This window comes from Vigna umbellata, chromosome 4 (assembly GCF_029865625.1).
Source record: "Vigna umbellata cultivar VRB3 chromosome 4, Vumbellata_1.0, whole genome shotgun sequence".
NCBI lineage: Eukaryota > Viridiplantae > Streptophyta > Magnoliopsida > Fabales > Fabaceae > Vigna > Vigna umbellata.
The window spans coordinates 58,420,143-58,443,423 of NC_142168.1; the positions used below are offsets into that span (position 1 = coordinate 58,420,143).

At 32.5% G+C, this 23,281-nt stretch overlaps 2 protein-coding genes and 1 pseudogene across 3 annotated transcripts; 1 reads left to right on the top strand and 2 right to left on the bottom strand.

The window, feature by feature from the left end:
* Positions 1 to 2,940: 2,940 nt before the first annotated feature.
* Positions 2,941 to 7,037, bottom strand: LOC148200690 (calmodulin calcium-dependent NAD kinase-like). 2 transcript variants are annotated; one of them, XM_088113904.1, is made up of 9 exons: positions 6,934 to 7,037; positions 6,583 to 6,759; positions 6,174 to 6,397; positions 6,031 to 6,092; positions 4,787 to 5,008; positions 4,471 to 4,597; positions 3,969 to 4,291; positions 3,723 to 3,867; positions 2,941 to 3,459 (listed from the first exon to the last, which is right to left on the bottom strand). In XM_088113904.1, exons 1-9 carry the CDS (start codon positions 6,950 to 6,952, stop codon positions 3,202 to 3,204), a joined length of 1,557 nt encoding a protein of 518 aa, XP_087970030.1. In that variant the 5' UTR covers positions 6,953 to 7,037; the 3' UTR covers positions 2,941 to 3,201. The 2 variants fall into 2 exon arrangements, with proteins under 2 accessions (XP_087970030.1, XP_087970029.1); XM_088113903.1 differs by lacking the exon at positions 6,934 to 7,037 and having other exon boundaries at positions 6,583 to 6,796.
* Positions 7,038 to 12,143: 5,106 nt separating this feature from the next.
* LOC124830163 (flowering locus K homology domain-like) lies at positions 12,144 to 16,892 on the top strand. Its single transcript, XM_047303806.2, has 7 exons — positions 12,144 to 12,302; positions 12,615 to 13,145; positions 14,207 to 14,456; positions 14,877 to 15,025; positions 15,222 to 15,512; positions 15,618 to 15,812; positions 16,489 to 16,892. Exons 2-7 carry the CDS (start codon positions 12,627 to 12,629, stop codon positions 16,672 to 16,674), a joined length of 1,590 nt encoding a protein of 529 aa, XP_047159762.1. The 5' UTR covers positions 12,144 to 12,302; positions 12,615 to 12,626; the 3' UTR covers positions 16,675 to 16,892.
* Positions 16,893 to 19,163: 2,271 nt separating this feature from the next.
* On the bottom strand, positions 19,164 to 21,366 carry LOC148200691 (cytochrome P450 94A1 pseudogene; annotated as a pseudogene).
* Positions 21,367 to 23,281: the final 1,915 nt, after the last annotated feature.

Below are 23,281 nucleotides of genomic sequence, written 5' to 3' on the forward strand. Positions count from 1 at the left end.
AAGAGGTTTGGTGTTTGTGAGAAGAAGAATGAAGAAATAGGTGAACAGATATGAAATGGAGAAAATGGTGGAATCTAAAAAGAATTAATTTAATTTTAACTTTCCACGTTGATTAGTTAGTTGTATGTCTTGAAGACATGACACACTGTTAGCCATGTAAAAAAAAATAATGGCTTTGGTGTTGAAGGATTAAATCCCACCCTTTCTAATATGAGAGGGATGGAAATGAATCAGAGTTTGAGACCAATATCATGTAGGAACCAAAAATATATTTAATCTTTTATTTTTTTAAGTCATGACCTGTTTTTAAATAGGTATACTAATAAAGAATAAAATATTATATTACTTTTTAAAAGTGATAAAAGGAAAGCTAAATGTGAAGATGAAATACAACACAAATTCAACTTCTTCACCTATTCTGAAACATGATACTAATGATCTAGAATAAAATATTATATTACTTTTTAAAAGTGATCAAAAGGAAAGCTGCATGTGAAGATGAAATACAACACAAATTCAACTTATTCACCTATTTTGAAACAAGATACTATTAATCTTTGATTGTTCAAGTATAGGAGTTCTTTATTAAATTCAATAGATTACCAATGGAGAATTTTATATTAGTTATTTGGAACATTAGGAAAATGTCTTCAAATATGAAATATCTAATGACTTAAAGAGATGAAATTAGAATAAATTGTTTAAAATGAAATCCAAATCATATGCCATCCTTATTCTAACAAGGAAGGTCTCTAAGAAGAAATATTTAAAAAATTTAGTTTTGACTCAAGTAATAATGAGTTTAAGAATTTGAAATAACGAAAAAATAACTTTTTAAACATGAATGATTTTTTTTATAGATATAGTTTATTTTTTTATATTATAATAATATTAAAAATATAAATTTTAAATATATTACTTTGATTTTTGTCAAAATTCACATTTAAAATGTGTACATAATGACAAGTTTTTGAAGCATCAAATTATTAAATAAAAGTTAACTAACATTAACTGATGATGCAAAAATAAACGTTATATTTTAAAATACTCTAGTACTCATATTTCATATTTGACAAGGAAAAAAGATATAATAGTTGTATGTTAAACATTATTGTCGATCAGAGATAAGGTCAATTTATAATATATAAGTTACTGCAATACTCATCTTAAAAACCGATTTTATGGGGTTGAGTTAGACTTAAAGCTCATTTCTTAATATGGTATCAGAGTTATGGTTACAGCCGATCCTAGCGATATTTGTTGTTTGTTGGGTATGTTGTTCCACTTGCTATCAGACCCTTATCGAACCACCTAATAATGTCTAATTTATACCTTGGCGTGAGAGAGTGTTGAAAGTCCCCCATTGTATAAAACTTTCATTTTAAAATTAATTATTTACTTGACACATTAAAATTTCTAATTCAATAATTAAATATTAATTTATTTAACTGATACTAGAACACTCACTTGTGTGAAATTTTACACAGGTTTATGGTATGCAACTTTATACAGGTTCGAAACTAAGCTAACAATATATTAATCAAATTAACATATTAATCGAGGTAAACATTTAACAATATTCCTTCAGTATCTACGAGACATGGATTTTATTTTCAAAAATTATTAGAGAAATAATACAATATTTTCTTTCATCCTTTAGAGCTCTTCATTAACTCTAAAGCATGGTATAAACATCAAAGTCCAATCATTTAAGTAATTATCTTGAATGACTTGAAAACATTCTTCATCTATTAATGTACCATGATCGAGGTTTTAATTTTATCATAAAGTTCGATCTCATTGTTAGAATTGATGAGTCCCTTCTGAAATCATCATTCATCTAAACAAGCATTTAATTATATCAAATATCCATTCAACTAGTGTTTTAGAGTATTAATGTTTGAAATTAAAATGTGTAACAAATAACTTGTTAATTAACATGATAGTTTCAAAAAAAAACAAATATTTATTTTCTTCTTAAAAGTTTTGTTATTAATATTTTAAGGTAATATTAACGAATAATTTCCCAAATATAGTCCTTGAAAGATTGGTGTGCGGGGTAATTAGCTCCTAAAAAATTTATGCATTTTAATTCTTAATTATTCATTAATTATGTTTGCCTGCTAATCACTCCATTAGTGGGATGTTGGTAACTGTAAAATGAACATTGACGCGCATGATATGGGTATTACCTCTCACCCACGTGGTAACACATGGCTTTTTAATTGGTTTTGTCATAAAACGAGTTTACTTTTTCGTATGAAATTCAAAGTAATTGATTTTATTGACTGGAAATTCTAAGGCAAGAAAGAGAACTTAACGTGTTGAAGAGAATCGGTGTGAAAAAGAAATTTTGCTTCAATAAAATTTCTAAAGGAGGTGAGAATGTGAATTTGAACCACTTTTTCCTTTGGCTTTGAATGCAACTACATTTTTCGTTTGTAGCAAGTGTGCTCTATTTTTTCTTTTTTGCAACTATACATTTATGAGTTGATAAAAGTTTCCTTCATTTTCCTATCATCTTTCTTCTTTCATTTTTTTTCCTCTTCTCCTTTTATATTTTTTTGTTGCAGATAAAGCATGATAATAGAGATCTATTTTGCTAACTATTAATAATAAATTTCAGTTTTCTAAGTTTATAAGAACTCCTAACAAAGAGAATTATCATAAATTAAAATTAATTTCAACCTAAATTAAAAGAATTTAGAAAGTAATAATTTTCTTTTCACGTCTTTATCGCTAATTGATGTTCCCATTAGCTCACACGAACATGTTTCATATGTAATTTGATATTTTCCAGAAAAAAAAGTCTTAGCGAACGAGTCATAACATAATGATTTTCATATCCACATGAAAAACACAAGTCCTTGATTTTCGAAATATTTCCAAATTCTGTAAAATAAATAAAAAAGAATTTGCCAGAAGGGTGTTTGAATTATGCTTTTGATCATTAAGTTGTACCTGAACATTAATTTGCATCTTAGGAAATGTGGGTTCCAATTTCCTGCTAGACAATTAAATTAAAATATCCTGTAAGATTAACACTAAATGCTATTTGTTTATGCATGTAAAGTAATCAAGGTGGGGTAGAACATGAAATGTCTGCAGTGACAGATTTTAGAAACGTGCTTTTGTTGCCTATTTTGGTTGATTTCCTGATCCTCATCTCAGAGGCAAAGGTGGAAGAATTTCATCTGTTACTCAAGACTCAAGGGTGAAGTTATATTTGACGCTTTCAATTCTTTGGATTGAGTACTTGAGCTCCTGTTGGATGTTCAACCTCGAAGGAGATAATACGATGTCTTTCCATACCGATCCAGCTTCACAAGCTGGGTTGGGGTGCTTGTAAAGTTCATAAATGGAGTTGGCATTTTCGTTCAACTTGGCAAGCCTCTTCAAACAGTCGAATTCATCTGGATCAACAAGCAGTGTCTTGTCCCTATCTTTCCATCCTATCAACTTTACAACGATTATGAGGTCAGTAATACTATAATAGATATTGAAGACACACTAAATTACCATCCATAGAAATATTACTGAAATGATTAAAAAAGACACTTTTATTCGTCTATCTCTCTCCTTATACACACTAGTTGCTAAATTTCTGAGAGGCAAATGGTGGGATCCATTTTGCTATTAACTGTCAGTTGCATCAATAATTTGTGTATACCAAATAAATACAAGTTTTGACTTTATCGGCACAAGAAAAGGGAAATGTGTACCTTGGGTGGACCTTCCAATGCATTTGTGAAGTATAGTCGTGCATTATCTACTAGTTGACAGTAAGTCATAAATGCCTGAGCAAATCTCTTGTGTGATTTCAACTGTGAGTTTACTCTCACTGCTCGTCTGCATATGATAGCTCTCCTGTTTACATTCAAATTAATTTGTTAATCTGATAACTGAAACTAATCAATGTTCATTAGAATTGAACAATATACTGTGATTGGTAAGAATTTTAATATGACCTTATGCCTCTAACGACTGCAAGATAAGCATCACATACTACACCAACAAGCTCTATCCTATATGGTTTTCGCTTTTTGCCTTCAACTTGTTCAGGCTCTTGGCCTTGAATTCTCTCCCAATAGTTTTCAATTACAGTTCCATCATCCTTCACCCTGTAGCCAGCTCCCATGCGGTAACGTCGACGGTGAACATTCCTAGCCATTGTGATTGTCTGCACAACAAACGGCACCCAGGACAGTGTGCCATCCATGATAACATCTCGTCCTTCATTCAATGCTGTAACTAAGAGTGATGAGGCTGCATCTGTGGACGATTGGTGTACCTGTTTGCGAAAAAAAAAATCAAACAATCCAATACAAATGTGAAGTGGTGCTAGATTCAACCCCTTCGGACTTAAAATAGTCACCATTTCAAAAGATTTGGAATTGAAAAATGCTACACTGACATCTACCAATTCCTACTTATTGCAATAGCTAGAGCAGAGAATTAAAGAGTCTCAACCAGTTCTGCTGTTTGAATCATGTCTTGGTGACCTCTTGAGCTGAGGGCCTTGTAGATCATATCTGATTCTTTGAACGCATCTGCCTCAATGACTACGGCATTCCCGGATGCTCCTGCCCAAAATGGTCTGTTCAAAATTCATTTACAAAGAAACATCATTAGGTCATTTTCGTTTATTCATAATTAACAAAAAGATGTTTTCTTAGAGTACTTTGTTCATGATCAAATTTTTTAATAGCAGAAATGTGCTGAGTATACAAACACTACATAAAAAACTGTTTTTGAAAACACTGAACAAACTAGGTCTTACACTTACTCTTTGAGAATATCCTTGAGCACGGTGCTCTTGCCAGCTCCCATGCCTCCACCCATTAAAAGAAGCACTGGACTCCTATCGCTATGAGCTACTGGAGCCATCACCTCTGTGCATTGAGAATCATCGGTTGTAGCAATTCCCATCGCTTTCATTTCTTCCACTAAGGTATTAAAAACTCTAGCCACCTTCAGATTCTTGGCAAGTCTCTCGAACCTTTGTTCCCTGTAAATTGAAAATTATTTGCCTCAGAAAAAAAAAATTAAGCTAAAGCAACCCTTTTGAATATAATTGTATCTATGACAATGATAATTGTAAGTCATTTAACTACAAATATCCAGCTGTTTTGGAATCATAGAGAATAAAGTCTTGTTTCATTATCCCACTAAATTGACTTGAACAAATGCATCTGAACAGAGGTTTGGATATTTCCTTTCAAGTGATGAGAAGCAAAAACTATTTTCCCCTAAACCTAAAGCTGTTTATCTATTCAGTCATGCACCAGAACACTAAAAGGAACACATAATCATTAAAATTTGGATTATATTCTAACTTATGAAAGCTTTTCTTTCTGGGGTAAAATCTTTTTATGAATTTGTTAAGACAAGAATGAGGAATAAAGGTTGCCATAAGGAAGCTATTGATGTTAGTAGGGTTTTGGGTAAAGCTTAGTTATTGTTTTGTTATCATGGTGTGAGCTTAAGAGATAAGTTTAATGGAGTGTGTAACAATGTAATAAATATGATTAGGAGAAAATAACTCTGAAAAAGGTGGGTGATGTGGAGAAGTTTTAAATGAAATAGATAGAAAGACACATTTTATTCAATTTGAAAGAACTTAATTTTAATGGATTGAACCATCCTATTATTACTTTTTTTTTTTAACTTGGAATTCTTTTAGAACCTGCCTATAGCAATTTCAGAGGTTTAGAGATAACTCTACCTACACTGATCCATTTACTTATCTTTCTATATTGTTTCTAATAACTTTAGAACTTTTTTTTTTGTTTATACGGAGTTGCTAGTTGACTAGTTTTTAAGATTTTATTTTCTTGAACCCTGTAGAAATTTGTATCATAACTTATGAGTGCATGAATTCATGAAAAAAGTGAGGTCACAAGAAAATGGAAAGTTAAGGACAAGTAAATTCCATGATTATATCCTGTTCCTGTTCAAAAACACACGATTCCAGTCTCATATTCAATGGTTTATTGAGTGTTCCTCGAAAACAATACCAATAATACACACCTAGTTGCTGCCATAACTATGTTCTTGAGCCTCTTTTTAGGCTCATTTTCCGAGCTCAACACCTGCATATTAATCAGAAAGAAACACGGTTTTAGGGAGTATTCATTTTAGATTAATTATTAAATGACTAAGTATCAGAATACCTGACTCATAATTATGTCACCGTAGTTCCAATGAAATGCTAAGTAACTAAGAATGCATCTCTCAAACTCCTCTACCAGCTTCACATAAAGTGAATCGGCATCGGGTTCATTATCAAAAAAGGCGTATATATCATCTTCAAGTCCCTCGTATTTCCTTATGTATTCAGAAGCTAATCTACATAGATGGGGACAAAATCTTCTGTCCTTGAACCCCATTTGCCTAGCTGCAGCAAATCAGAGAACTTTGAATAAGGAAAATGCTGAATAATAAAGCATATTTCATTCAAGCCAATTATTGCTGTTATTGCTTTGGAAAACAACATAATATTTGCAACATAATTTCAAAACCATACATGTTTGTGGATCCATGCATATAATCGAAAAGAAATGGAAAAACAAACATTATTACCTACGTAATGGGAGAATCTTTCAAGCTTTGGGACGTGGCTTGCGCGTGATAATCTTATACGTGGGATGATCTTTCGATCTCTAGATTGTTTCAGACGAAAATGAAAGACCACGATAAGCAACAACCCCACAGAAATGGCTACGGTGATCTGTGTAAAACTGGGTTTGACATCATAATCTGGACAAGTTTGAGGTGAGTGAGAGGAGAAAACCATCGTAATTTAATTCATATTCCATGAGGGATTATTTTGATGAATAAATAGAGATAAAAGTATATAACAAAAATTAACAAATCAACTACAAGATGCGCATGAGACTTGAGTTTTCCTTTGTTTTATTTTTCTGCGCTTACCTTTCTGCATATCTCCCATAAATCAAAGACCCAGAGGACACAGAAGCTGCAATGAAGGAGAATTTTGTGTCTTTTGACACTGTCTTGTTTTTTGAAGATTTGATTCTGTAGTTGTTTGATGAAGTTCTTCATCATATTTTTTCGACACACGTCTTTAAATATAATTTTATTACAATTTAAAATTATAAAAAAAACCTCATTATCCAAATTAATCTTTTAAAATAATAAGTGTTGTTCTTAATTTTAATAAATATTAATTAATAACAAAAGTATTTTAAAAAATGTATTATTATTCTGTTCATGGTTATATTTGTTTAGAATTAATAGATCATAAAAATGACACGTGAACGCGCATATGTCTATGGGTCATGCGTATGTAAAAGAAAAATGTTTCATCCTTGTTAGAAATATAGAAAGTTATCATTTTTCTTACAAATGCATAATTTGTGGGTTAATTATAAAATTTAACAAAAGAGAATATAAAAACTATAAAATATATTTAATTTTTTCTATCATCAATTTATCTTTGAGAAGTTCGTCCTACAAATCGTTTTCTCTTATGTAAAACAATTACATAATTGATAAATAATACAATCACAAACAATAGAAGAAACACAAAAGTTTTAAGCACTTTTACATGTTCTAAATCATACACATTTGTTACCATTACATCTCATCCATATATTTTAATACATACAATTTCAATATATTCATTAAATATCTATTAAAAATTAAGTGTTTACTTCTTAGCCAAAAGACAACGTATTGATGTTATGAGCTATATTAACTTCATACACCCAAACACTTGACTCTCTAGACATGGATTAGATTAAACTTAGAAAATTATACATGTCATACTATATTCACTAAGTTGTCACACAACAAAGTTACATAATAAGAATTTGGTCCACTCATATAACATGTAAATCTTTACGATACACAGTTTCTTTTCCACACTACAAATCATAAAAATCTTCTTTAACTCTCATTACCTAATATTTTTTTCAATGTGAATCTAATGAGTAGAGTCATGATCATCTCCTTCAAAATCTTAACTGCAATCCATAATCTAAACATCTTAATATAGGATTCTTTCCAAAAGAATAATTATGTTCGCACACAAACACATCATATCACAACCATAACATCATAAATTTTCATTCATAAATATACACTTAACTCAATTTAAATGCTAACAAGTTACAACAAATTATTTATTACATTATAATAATATTCAAATATAATATATTAATCAAATATAACAATAATGATAAACAAATCTTAGTATTTAGAAATGTTTAAAAACTTGTTTTTTTCAAAGTTTAAAAAACACTTACTTAACCAACACTTGACTCATCCAACTAGTTAACCACATGTTACAACTTGTCCAACACCAATATGCTCACCTAGCCAAAGGCGTTATTATGACTATCAAATTTTAGTCATCCAATGAAAACTTTGTTTGCCTAACAATCAAAGTATTCATCCAACGACTAAACCATTTGAAGATTTTATAGAAACAACTCGTTGAGCAAGAGTTTACACACACGCACACTAACATAGACACACAAACACACACAAGCACACATACATAAACACGCTCAAGCACACATACACAAACACGCTCAAGCACACATACACAAACATAGACACAAGCACACACACACATTCACTCGGCAACATCAAACCATTAAGTTTCACATGTAAAGGAGATGGAAAAACACCAATGTAGTGGAGAGAAAACAAATGTTTTAAAGAGATTTTTTCATAAAAGAGAAAGTCTGTCGTAATGACATAAGAAGGGGGGATTTGAAAACATAGACTTTATTACACTTGTTCATTGAGCAAGTGATGTAATATAAGCAATTTTTTTAAAACTTACTTTAAACGCACTATATGAATTGGATGGGTGAATCGATATTATATTGATTCTTAGATAACATGTGTAATAAACATGCATTTAATTTCAAAATTGCCACCTTATTTTGAATTACAACGATTTTCTCTAAATCGATTTAGTATCTTGATGTTAAAAGTGTATTTTGTTCTAGTGAATATTTTATATTTTGTAATTCTTTATAACTTTTAAAGTAATATTTGAAACAAATAATTGACAGACACAAACAAAAGTACAAGTACATCGTTAACCAAACTAATGAAAAATGAGAATGAAACACAAATTTTATAATAAAAAATGATGGATGTGAACTTTTACTATAGGGATGCTTATAGTCAAAATCATACTCACTTATTCTAGTTGTCCTTCCCATGCAATGAACTATGTTTCTTAAACTGAATAATATCTTTCCCTCCCTATCTTTCAAAATGAATTTTGCTTTATGTATTTTTAGATTGATAAATTATTATATGGAGTTGTTTTCTAATTTTTATCATTCAACTTTTTTTTAATTACAATTATAAGTAGTAATATTTTTAAGTTGTAGAATGAATCTTTAAGTAATTTTATTCTTGAGGAAATTTGTGATAATTTTAAATGTAGTATTACCTTAATTAAAAATTTATGACTTTTAGGATTTTTAATTCTTAATGTATTTGAATTTGTAGAAATGAATTTTGTTAACAATGGTAATGAAATTGACAAAAAGCAAAGTTGAATGTTAAGGTTAAGTAGTTCATATATGTTTTACATGAGAAAGAAAAATGACTATTATGGATGTGCTGAAGATCTTTTAGTAGGACAAAGATGCAATACTATTGATTTGAAAGAACATCCACAATATTTTAATAAAGTGTATGTTTGTTATGATAAAATTTATGTATGACTCTATGTTTGAAACATCATATTCCAAAAATGGAGAAAATTCAATTTAAAAATGTCACTCAACCTTTTAAAATAGATCAAATGGAGTTACATGATATATATGCTCAAGCAATAGTTGAACACTATTTACCTTTTATTCTTGTCAAGTTTAGAAAAATTGGATACTGAATGACAGATCTCAATCCTAATATAATTCCTATTAGCAAATATACTATTAAATGTTGACAAGCTAATATAAAGTTGATGTGTTAAAAATGTTGTAAAATTAGCTTGTATATTGTAAAAGTCAGTGTCTTTAAATTGCGAATGAAACTTGGTTGATGAATGTTACTCTGCAGCTTCGTCTGCAAGTCTTGTTTTGCTCCGCAGATTCATCCGCAAGTCACACTCCCAACATCTTGTTGGTTAAAACCGTTTTCACCAGCTGATGCAGGATTATTCCTGTTAGCAATGGACTTGCCTTGGCCTCACTTGTTTCCTCCTTCTATAAACAGAGCCTTTGTGTTCATTCTAGAAAAGAATACTTCTCTCATTTTCTCTTCTTAATTTCTTCATTCTCTTCCTTCTTTCTTATATTATCATTAGTTTATTTTTGTACTGTTTTTTAGTTTTTATATCCTATTTTATTTTTTAAATTTCTATTGTATCTTGAGGACTTACACAACACACTACAGATAAATATTTAAGAATAATAATCTATAGTCTCAAAAAATCTTTGTTTGTGACTTTTATTATCTATTGTCAGTTTTTCTACAATAGAAATTCCATTTAAAAAAAAAAAACTTAAAGAAAAAAATGATTAAAACTTTAGGCAAGATTTTTATAACTAGTTATGTTATGTGTGGATTGCATGCATGATACATATGATTGAATTTTCATTTTATTGGTAGAAATTGAAATTGAAATGTAAAAGAAATTGAACTTTTTATCACATGCCTCCTCTTCTAACAAAATTTAAGTTGTTCAAAGCACCACTTAGGATTTTGATTGATTGTGGATTGAAGAAAAAAAAATTTATATTACTTTATATAACTTTTGTGCAAAATAATGTTTTGAAAGAAAACATGAAAAAACAACTTGTTTTGTGAAATTGATTGATATGTGATGTTGGAAGTCTCATATCGACTAGAGATAAAACCAAATTATAATATATAAGTTGGTTGCAAACCTCATCATACAAACCGATTTTGTGGGGTTGAGTTAGACTTCAAACCACTTTCTAATATGGTATCAAAGCTAAGGTTAGAGCCTATCCTACAATATTTCTTGTTTATTGGGCATTTCTATTCTACCTACTATCGGACCACCCAATTTTTACTACAACACTGAGAGATGTCTATACCGATTTTTTGGGTTTCAATTTATGCTTGTTATCATGCACATATTAATTTTATTGTTTAACAGATTTTGAAAATACGTGCTAGTTTTAGCAAAAATATTAACGTAAAATATAAAAAAAAATTCACACAGTAGAATGTAAAATATTTAAGGAATCTTATTAGAAATGATGATGTCAATACTTCAACCGACTTGTGTTTAAATCTTTATGAGAAGTGAAACCCTTTGATGTTTGATTGTGTTATTAAACTTTTATTAACATACGTGCAACTTGAAAATAATCTTATATTTGTCTAAGAAGTTATATAATTTATTTTACCTTTATAACTATTACCAAGTCTTTCTCAAAATCTTATTTGAATTCTCTAAATTACTCAAATATTATAGTAACATGTCATAACATAAATAATCTACTATTTAGTTTAACTATCATTATTTTTTCATTTAAAAATATAAAGTATCATTTTCATTTATAATAATTAAATCATTCAAATGAGATAAAAATGAAGTAAATCATGATGAATAAAATCTCCACTCATTTTCTTTATACTGTCTCACATGTAGAGTGAATATCTTGTTTCTCAATTAACAACATAATTACTGATAAATCCAAAAAATAATGAATTTTTTTTAAAGTAAAGTTGAATTATGTTTAGATTGAATTAAAATCAATTAATTATTCTAAAACTATTAATATTGAAAAATATTTGAAAGTTAAATTTGGGAACTGGGCTAAAACATTTTTTTTATATGTTAAAAATTTAAATACAATTTAAATCAATTAAATTAAATTTTTGCAAAAAAAATAATTAATCTAAACGTGTAAGTAGATTAGCTGTTTTGATACTCAAAATCAAATATTAAACTAAATACATGATAAACCCAATGTGAACTAAATTAATTGACATAAAAAATTATAAGGTGTTAAGTGAATTGATATGCTAAATATATTTAATTTGAGTACAGAAATTTATTTATATACGACTTAATTTAAATTAAAAAGAAACATCACCACCTTTAACAGAAAATATCATGGAGTCCACACCCTAGTGAGAGAGTATATATATAAAAGAGCCAAAGCTATAAGCATGTGACTCGGAACGAAAATATCTAGTATATAAATGCAACTTATTTCCTTAGGCTTTAGCAGCTGTTTATCTTATTCTTCTCATCACATTCTTGCAAAACCTAAATTCTCCGCGGCTCAATATCCTTGTGCTCCTCTGCCTTCTCTTCTCTCACTAATCGTGTAAGTCTATTTGAACCGCTAATCTCAACAACTTACAGCCCTAATTTTTTCATGTTACTCTCTGTTTCATCTCTCTCTCTCACTATAGTTTCTAGGGCTTTTATATAATTATGCTCGATATCGTCCGTTAGGACGCCGATTTGAAGTTTGTTTTTAATTTTTGAGACTTTGGAATTTGTTCAATTGTTAAACATTGTCTTTTTATGTTCATCCCGTAGGGCAATTTTCTGTTTAGTTTTCGTGAATTTCAATTTCTGCCGAAAATGGCGATGACGGTTAATTAGTCAAACTGAGTGATGTTTTTTTTTGCAGAAAACATATCTCATGGCCGAGCATGGTTTTGATGGTCACGATGAAGGATATGTGCCCGAGGACCCTAATTTTCCTCATAATCACTCCGATGAACATGATGTAGGGACTGTTATTGATGGCTCTGGATTTCCTCATCTTCTGCCTGATGAACATGATGCAGTCGATTTGGTGGAGGATGCCGATTTTCCTCAAAATCATTTTGATGAACATGAACATGAACATGATGCTGGAGGTTTGCCTGGGGACACGGACTCTCCTCAGCAGGAGCATGTTGAGGAAGACCATGGTGCTGGAGAAATGACTGAGAATTTTGATTCTTCGCCGATAGAGGGATCCGAGGCTGATTTGAAAGGGATTGAAATAAAAAAGTGGCCGGGGTGGCCTGGAGAGAATGTCTTCAGGATGTTGGTTCCAGTGCAAAAGGTCGGCAGTATTATTGGCCGAAAGGGTGAGTTTATAAAGAAGATCACAGAAGAGACTAAAGCGCGAATTAAAATTCTTGATGGTCCGCCTGGAATCTCAGAAAGAGCAGTAAGTTTCAATTTCTAGTTATTTTATGCATTGAAGGATAACCTTGCACATGTATGAATGTCTGTTTGAAGAATATCATACTTGCTTACTTTGCTGATCACCTTGGTACATTGAAAACAATTAACTCTATTTTGACTGTCATCATGGTAACTTAGAACTATTGTGGCTATATTTACATTAGGAATTATGTAATACCTATTGATCTGTAGGGAAGACTTTTACATAGTCAAACAAACTTATTATGTAATTGATTTGAAAATTAATAACGTGTCATGATAAAACATGTAAGATATTTAACAATGGAGTAATTTTATTTTTAAAAATAGAGTTGCAAACGGAGTGAAACAAAAAGTATCCAAGTGAAGCAAAATACAATAAATAATAATCAAACTGGTTAGATATACGCAAGAAAAGGAGATGTCTTTTGTCTCGGTAACCAAATGGATATGTGCAGGTTGTCAAGCAAATATGAGTGATCAAAGTGGCTTCAAATCGAAGTGCCAAAGTTCAAGTTGCAGGGAACAACAATGAGCATGTACAAGTGTCTGTGTTAACAATCAGAAATAGTTTGTGCAGACTTTGATGGCAAGAGGCTTTCACTGTACCTGGTAACTTCAGAACTCAGGTCGATTGGTGTCTTGCCACACTCCGTGAAACTATTTCCTTGAAGAACTCCTAAACTCAATAAAAAGATAATACAGGAGAAACTATTAGATGAAGTCAGGACTCAGGAGATAATGTCATTGACATTTGTAAATATGAATTTTGTCTTGATTCATCCATCAATTAGTTGGGTGACAGCTGCCTAGAACTGGAATTGGTTGCTAATCCATTGAAACACAGATTCACAGTGTGAAAGTAGTTGAAAATGAAACTAAAACACAATGGTTTTTTGTTGCTATTACTACAACTTTGATGGACAAATATGTTTTTTGAATATTGAGATGGATCAATCTAATTGTTTGCTTTAAAATATGAAACTGAATGTCTTTCATATTTTTGAGATCTCACAGTCTTGTATTTTGTGTTGCTGAATTTTCTTTGTTTGATGTTTTTGATAGGTAATGGTTTCTGCAAAAGAAGAGCCAGATCGGCCCATACCACCTGCTGTTGATGGTTTGTTAAGGGTTCATAAGCAAGTTATCAATGTTGATCGTGACCTTGCAGATAGCGCTTTGGCTGCTGGACGATCAGTTGTTACCAGGCTTCTAGTGGCAGATACTCAAGCAGGAAGCTTGATTGGGAAGCAGGGATCAACCATAAAATCCATTCAAGATGGTTCTGGTTGCACCATACGAGTTCTTGGTTCAGGTTTGCTCATAGTTGTTGTATCTTATTTTAGGGTATTCTTGCTTGTGTTGGCAACCAATTATTAATAAATATTGCTTTTTTAATTACTTTTCGCCCTATGTCTGTCTTTCATTTGGGTCTCTTTAGACACATTATACCAAGTTTACATTCAATATTTGTTATTGCATATGCTGTCCCTAGATCTACCCATTACACTTGCACTAGTTTTTGTATCAGCTGTTCTTATTTGTTTGAAGATTCCGTTCCAGTCAAATGCTGCAATTTTTATTAGTTTTTTCTTGATGAGTAATTACACAAGAAAAATGATTTAGCCTGTTTTGAATTAAAAGTACTGGACTGTTCTTTTAAATCTCTTATTATTGTGTGCCTGAATATTGGGAATTTCTATTAAGGACTAATATATTTTTTATGCTTAAACAGAACACCTGCCAGTATTTGCTCTGCGAGATGATAGTATTGTTGAAATACAAGGGGATTCTACTGGTGTTCACAAGGCAATTGAACTTATTGCAGTACATTTACGCAAGTTCTTGGTTGACCGCAGCATAGTTGGAGTTTTCGAGACACAGGCAAGTCTCCCTGTTTTTAAATTATTTCTTCAAAGTTAAAGATATGAATTCAGAAGTGGCTTTAAGGTTTCTTTCCTGCCTCTTGTCTTTATTTCATCAATGTCGAGTGTTTCAGCTAAGGTATATTGTTCTTTATTGTATAAGTTTCTTTGGATACCATTCTCTGGGTAAATTTTTCCCTTCTTCCAAACTTCAGATGCAAATATCAGATGTCAGAGCTAACCAGAATGGACCACCACATCAAAATTGGGGTCCTCCTCCGCAAGGGTTTCCTGCTCCTGCTGGTGGTGGTGGTGGAGGACCTGCTTTTGCACCCAATCAACAGTATATGCCACCGACACATCACTATGATAGTTATTACCCACCCACTGAGTTGCCTCCCATGGATAAGCACCTTCATCAAGGTCCACCACCTGTCTATGCAAGGGATGCTTCTGTTGGAATTCATTCATCAAGTGCGCAACCACAACAATCTCTTGTAACTAAGGTGTTGTCTTTTGCCAAACTTGAGGATTCTTGTTGAGAATATCACTCCCTTTTGAAGCTCTTTTGTTTTTATCACAAATGATGTAATTTTCTGTATACTGTGCAGGTCACGCAGCACATGCAAATTCCTCTTTCATATGCAGATGCTGTTATTGGAGCATCCGGCACTAATATCAGCTATATTCGTCGTGCTAGTGGAGCAAGTATTACAATTCAGGAAACAAGGGGTGTTCCAGGGGAGATGACTGTCGAGATGAGTGGGACTTCTTCTCAAATACAGGCAGCCCAACAGCTGGTTCAGGTATGCTTCACATCTTGTATTCTGCTTGTTACCTATATTGGCGAAATGTTCAAACTCTATGTGGCACTCCTCGAAATGTGGGCGCTGGTGCACCAGATGGCATGGGCTGTTGTTGATTCGAATTTGAGTTATTAAATGATTTTAATATTGTCAAACATTACACCCTTGAACTGGTAGCCCCACTTCGCTGTTGCCATTTTGTCCACGATTGGCAATTTATTGGCCGTACTATCCGCTTCAATCCGAAGTCCACAGGTGAAACTCCTTTTTAGTTGTGATGCTTTTTGAATCTAAAACAATAGATTGACAATTTTTGGGCAAGAAAGAGATGATTACTGGGGGCATTTGTATACTGAATCCACGTTCATAAAAGTCACGACTCCTGTCTTTATCGGACAATTCTTGCTGTAAAACTTATTATTTAATTCAAATGGTGAAATCATTAGTTTGACCAATCCCTTGTATAATATATAATATCTGTGATTATCGTTCATTTTTATGGCTTTAATACATTTTCCCCGCATTTTAATAATATTATACATTGAACATACAACTAATTAGAACATATTCTAGGAAGTTACAGAATATTACTATTAAAAGTAACAGTTACTGGAATGGTGTTTATTTTTGTTGGTTTAGTTTATCTGCAATGGTCACATTCTATCTTCTGATGCAGAATTTCATGGCTGAAGCTGCAAATGCGTCACAGGATCCTCTGGGTGGATCAGTTAGCCAAGGTTACAGTGCCTATCCAACTAATGCTCCGGTTTACGCATCTCCCCCGTCTAGCACTGGTGCTCATACAGGCCACGTGCCTTCTGCAGATTATGGACCCGTATATGGCACCAATTATGGGTATTGATATGGTTTCTTTTATTTTGCTTGAGGAGCTATTTGTAAACTGTAAACTTTAAGTCCAGTTACATTTACTATGGGGTACAATTTGTAGGTTATGCTGTACTAGATTTTTTTCTCATTTTTTCTGGGTAGAGATGGTTATTATACTGTTAGTCCTCTTGTTTTTCTTGGGCATTTCACATTGATTATTATTATTATAAATGATTTGATATTTCTAGCGTATGCTCACCAAGTTTATGGAGTATATGCAGGCCATCTTACTAGATTTTTGCTTTAATAGGTTTTTCTTTCTTCAATATTTGTAGTCTATTCAATGAGACTTTTTAATTGTCTTTAATTCAGTTTTTATTATATTTATGCAGATTCAATGTTTTTCTAGTGTATTTTTTCTGGATATTTTTTGTTTCTTCTGCCTTCACCTTTCATCTTTTAGTTTTTTTTGGTCTCCATTTTGTAATCACTCCGATCCGATGGTCACCAATCACAAGTCGATCCATAATTAAATTCGATTTTCTTTAAATTGGAACACAGTCCTGTTTTTCTCATCACATTCTTCACGTGCAATTCAAAATAAGACAACAAATAAGTAGAAAACCAATGAAGATGCGAAGGAACAGAAACAGGACTTGGAAGATGAGATTCTTCCCGATTTTGTTGGTGGGATGGTCAGTGTCCTTGAAGAGATTGCTTGCCTCCATGAGGGGGATGACCAGTGTCATTGAAAACTATCTAAATAGCGGTGGATGTGACATGAACGGGTAGAACTCTACCTGAAGAAGCAAATGCATGACCATACCGCATGCTGTGGCCAGCTCGTTATATCTTCATTGGAGGTTAAGTCTTGTGCAAGCTACGAGGAAAATGGCAAAAGGGTTAAGGAATCATAATGAAGATGGAGAAAGAAGAGAAAGCAAACAAAGTAAGTTAAAAGATAACAAATTTAGTTAAGAAATCATATTGAATCTTTTTAAATAAAATAAAATTTGGATTGAGGAAAAAGGAAATTAAAGAATAACTAGATTTTACCTACGAATTTTTATAATAAGTAATAATGAATTCTCTTGTAATAATTGTTTTCTATGCTACCTTTGACCTTTTGTGGTGTATATTACCTTTTCCCCTAAGCAGGTATTAAGAATATGATCTCTAATGTAAAACTAAGTTAGTTGGTTATTGAAGGTAACTTGAACATTTAATTGGTTTTAGACACCAAAATGAAAAAAGAAAAAAATTCCTTTTCTTGTGCTTATGGGTGATCCAATTCCATGCATTTACTTGAGCAAGGGTAAAACCCTCCTATGCATCCCTTAAAAAATATTATCCTTATGGGTGATCTATTCTGTTTTCTATTTTTTTTGTGATAGTCATTTTATCATTTATATAGGGCAAATTTTCACTTTTTATGAATTTCAAAACATATTTAAATAAACATTAACTTCACGTTGTCTTTCAACAAATCTCAATTAATATACGTTACATTAATAACAAACATTAATTAATGTATTCTACATGAATATCAGAAGTCAAATTGTAGGTTTTTTTTATCAATATTTTTCTTCACAAAAACCATGAAAAATCAATATGTATTAGAAAAATATATCACAATTTTTTTTAAAATTATAGAAATAGTATCAGTATCTAAAATAAAAGTGTAAAAGTATAAAAAAATAGGTGAAAAATACTAATAAAATAAAAACATATCTTAAACTTTGAAATTTTGAAAATTCCAAAACAGTCCATAAAAGAAATTCCTTCCATGATGGTCGCGTTTCCAACCACTTTAATTTTTTGAGCGTCTTCATTCAAAGTTTATATAAAAAGTTATAACAGTTCAAGTTTACAAAACTCAAGATTAAATTAAAATCGTTAAAACGCAACGTGTAGGGCACATGACCAGTGAATGAAAACATCAGATGTGAAATATAATTAAAAAAAATAAAAGTTTCAACCTAAATGAGACTATAATATTTTGAAGTAAAATGGATTAAAGAACTTGTTCATACTATTTTAACATTATTGTTACATTTTAATTGGAAGTTTCATACAAATATAAAGAGAAAGATGAAACACTTATTTTAAAAGAAAAATTATGGTAACTACTCACAATAAATGTCAATTAACCATTTAACACTCGCCTTAAAATCATCAAAGGGGCTTGAGGTGATAATGTTTTTATGCTTTCATGTATTCTAACTTAATTAAGCTGGAGCAGTAGTTTCCATGATTTGCAAGATGTATTCAAAGTCCTGTCTACACATACAACTAAATAACAACTTTAATTAAGTGGCATATTATTTATGATTTATTTATAATATAGACATAATTGTTATCTAAAGTACTACTTCTCTTTGTGGTTTTGTCATATATCAGTAATAATTACTTATTAGCAGTCAACAAAGATTAAACGAAACCAGATGCGTCATAAGCAGTTATCCATCACGCTTTCAAGCTTAAAAGCTACACGTGGAGATATGAGCGATTCCTGGCCACAAGTTGTGAAAAGAAAATTGGGATAATTTGGCTATATTTTATCTTAGAAGTAATGTAATTGAAAACTAGCATGATGTTTGAAGTGTTTAGGAAGAAGCAACGGAAGAAGGATTTTTAAAATGTTTTATAGATTTATCCATCTTTCATTGTCTTCCTAGGATTGACGAGGTTATGAAAACTAGTTCTTCATCTTTTTCTAAGAAGCAGATGAAGAGCGGTCCTGAGTCAAATAAGAATGGCAATTTCTTCTCATGAATCAACATCCACATCCTCTGCATTTCTCACTCCAATTCAACTATAAAATACTCTATTTTTATCGAGCTCTTTTCCACCTACCCTAAATCCATCAAAATCAAATTTTCCACTGCTCTTTCCTTCTTCACTCGTCTTTCTCCAAACCATTATTCATATTCATATTATGAAGAAAAACAAATAAGTAAAACTCAAAGCTCAAACTCAAATCCCAAACATAGAACTAATAAAACGAGTAACGTGGTCTAAATGGAAAAAGTTCGGTATTAATTTGAGGTTTCCCTCTCAATGATCTTCACAGGAAAACCACCTTCCATCTGGGAGGACAGGAAGGAAATGAAGTTGGGCTCCACCCCTTCAGCCACCGTGGGAACAACCGCGAACCGCCGAAGAATCCCAGCCACCACACTCTGCATCTGCATAAAAGCCATATCCTTCCCCAAACACATTCTGGGACCAGCTTGAAACACAGGATATGTGAAAGAATCTTTTGGCACAAACTTCCAGTTTCCGGATTCAACCTTCTGCAACCACCTCTCTGGCTTAAACTCTGCCCAATCCTCACCCCAAATACTCTCCAACCTCCCCATGGCGTACACGTGATAAGTCACCAGCGTCCCCTTCTTCACCACCGTCCCATCCGGCAAGACGTCGTCCTCCACTGCTTCCTTGGTGTCCATGGGCACTGGCGGGTACAGCCTCATGCTCTCGCATAACGCTGCATGCGTGTAAACCATGTGCTTCACTTCATCGTAGACCGGAGCCTCCGATTTCTCCATTATCTCCTTCACAATCTCCTTCTCCACTCGAGGGTACTTCGATAGCAGCCAGAAAAACCAGGTCAGCGCTGCTGACGTGGTATCCTTCCCCGCCAATATGAAGCTTATGACTATGTCCGTCACAAAGTCTTCATCAGAGTGCCCCGAACTCAAGAACCGCGAAAGCATGTCTACAGATTCAAGGGATTCCTTCTCCTTCAACTCCCTCTTCTTCTCTCTCACTATATTCTTCGCGAACTCGTGCACTTCCTTCACAGCCATTCGCAACCGCTTTTCGGAACCTATGTTCAGTGCCCTCTTCACTTTCCACACTAACGGAGACAGTTCGCGGAACCGTTTGCTGCTTATCTCCGTCGCTTCTTCGTACGCCACCGCGAACTTGCTCCGTTCAGCTGACGACGTCAGGTACTCCGCGTCGAAGCCAAAGGCGATTTTGCAGATGTTATCGAAGGCGAAGCGTTGGAGGATGTCTTGGAAATCGAGGGTCTGGTCTTGCTGTGCCGCTGAAGCCATGATGGGGATGAGGCGGTCGGAGAGTTCGGCATCCACAACGTGTTCAACGAACTTGCGGAGAGACTTTGTGTTGAATTCGTGGCTGGCGACTTGCCTTTGGAACTTCCACGTGTTTCCGTCGGCGTTGAAGATTCCGGTGCCGAGGAAATCGGAGAGGGCGCTGATGAAGGAATAGCCCTTTTGGTAGTTGGAGAAGCGGGTCTTGAGAATGTACTCCACGGTGGCGGGGTTTCCAGTGAAAACTTGGAGGCGGCCCAGTGGGCGACGGAAGGTGAATGTGTTGGCGGGTGAGATTTGGACTACATCGGATAGCCACTGAATACGGCGGTTGCCGATGCGTTTGAGGGCAAGGTAGGAGCCAATGAGTGGGTATGATTTTGGGATAGTAACGGTTTGTTTGGTTGGAGCAGGGTCTTTGTTGTTGAAAAGTGAGGAGTAGAAGAAGAAGACGAGGGGAAGGATGAGGGAGAGGACGAGGAAGAGAGGAGCTATCAGCTGCATATTCTGAAGAATCTCAATCATTTTCGTATGATTGCTACTGCGAAATTTGAATTTGGTATGAACTTTTTAGAGTGTGAATGAGATAGATCTTGAGTTGTAATTTGTTGGATAGGTTGGTGTTGAAGTAAGACCTGTGTATATATAGTGAATGATGTGTTGGACAACGAAAGAGGAAGGTGTGGAGAAAATGTAATGAACATGTCCTCATGGGTGATGTCTGCATTTTGCCTGCTTTCGGACAGAAAAATGTCTCTTTAACGTAGTGATGAAAAAATTATTACAACAAATTGTTAAAATATAATGGTCTTTCGGATATTTTCATTGCACCAACTGCTTCGCTTGAAAACTTCTGGTTTCAGTATCCAATCATGTTTTCTACTAAATTATCTTGAATCCTTGAAAAAATATCTGTGTACATTATTATGTTTATTCTTTAATCGATATTTAGAATATTTTAGCATGGGTTTCTTTTTTTGTTTTTTCAACTTATTATTTTGCTATATAATTTTGACCTATATTGTTTGTAGAATTAATATTTGTAGAATTAATAAAAGGAATAAAATATGTTGTTTCTTTAATTACCTTCTGCACAGTGTGAAACGTATTTTAATTTAATAAATATTAGTATAGTATAATTAAGAAAAATAATATCATAAACTTAAACAAAAGAATTAATTTATGAAGTAACTAATTTAAAAGAAATTATTATACGCTCAAAATAATAATCGATAATATATTAGAATATTGAAAGTTATTTAAGCTTACCTATTCTAAACTACTTTTCACATTTGAATTTGAAGAATGAGATGTCATTTTATTAGACTTTTCTTATCTTTCTGTTTTAGCGTTTTCGGGTTTGACCATAGACATTAGGCGTAAGCAAAATCGTCAGGTTTTACGTTTCTTCTTAATGTGATATATGTCAGTCTTTAAAGTTTGAGAAGAATGGCTCCACCAAAAACCACACATTTCTTTGCGTAAGCAAACTCGTCACCTTTTATGTTTCCTTGTAACGTACGATATCTCTCAGATACTCGATTCCTTCTGGAATTTTGATGTTGCAGTGCAGATTATATACGTGTGTATATAATTATTGACTGCTTCTCCATCCATCTCTCCACTTTTTTTATCTCCAAAATTACAAATTTGCTTTTTTAATTAAAAAATAAATTAAAAAATTTCACCGGTGGATTAACATTTAATGTAAATCGGAATTGATAAATATTCACTAACTAAAATAAACGAAGTATATATATTATTGCATCTTTTCTGTTTTTCATTCACTTCACTCACTCACTGCTTCTTTGTTTTCTCATTGGTGCATTTTTGTGATTCTGCTCGTGCTGGTCCCTAGCTGTGGGTTGGTGGTTCATGGTGGTCTACATTGTGGAAGTGAAAGCAACTTGTTGCAAGGTCCAAGTTGTGGCGTCTGAGGTAAGTGAATTCCTTTCATTCAGCATGGGACTAATTCCCATATCTAGTTATGCGATTAATTGATTGCAAAATCCATTTTATCAATAATTTTTTTTAAAATTTATTTATTTCATTCTCGTTTTTATTTATTATTTAATTTTTAATATGTATTGTTACTATTAATATTATTATTAGTATTTCGTGAGGAATATTGAGTGATAACTATATTTATTGTATAAGTTATGATTAATATTATAAGATGAATCGTATCCATTTCACTTAATGGATTCTCAAATAAATCCGAGTTTTGTGTTTGAATTTTTTTCTTTCACAAATGAAGTTGCTCAGGATGATTATACATATAAATTTATGTTTAATCATTTCAGATGTCTCTCTTTGTATAAATCGCCTCAAATACTTATATTTTAATTGATTTTGATCTCAATTAGGTTCCGAAATCAGTTTGACCGAACAATTTTTAGTTACATGGCAGATTGGTCGTCTTAAATGGAATTTTTTATTTACAATTTTAAAATTTAATCAAAGCACAACATTTTATTTAGGGAAAAGTTATTAAAATTTAGGGATTTGTTGGGTGCGTGCGAAATTAGGCAAATTTGGGGAAAATCAAGAAAGAAACACCCATGATCGATCATATGCAGC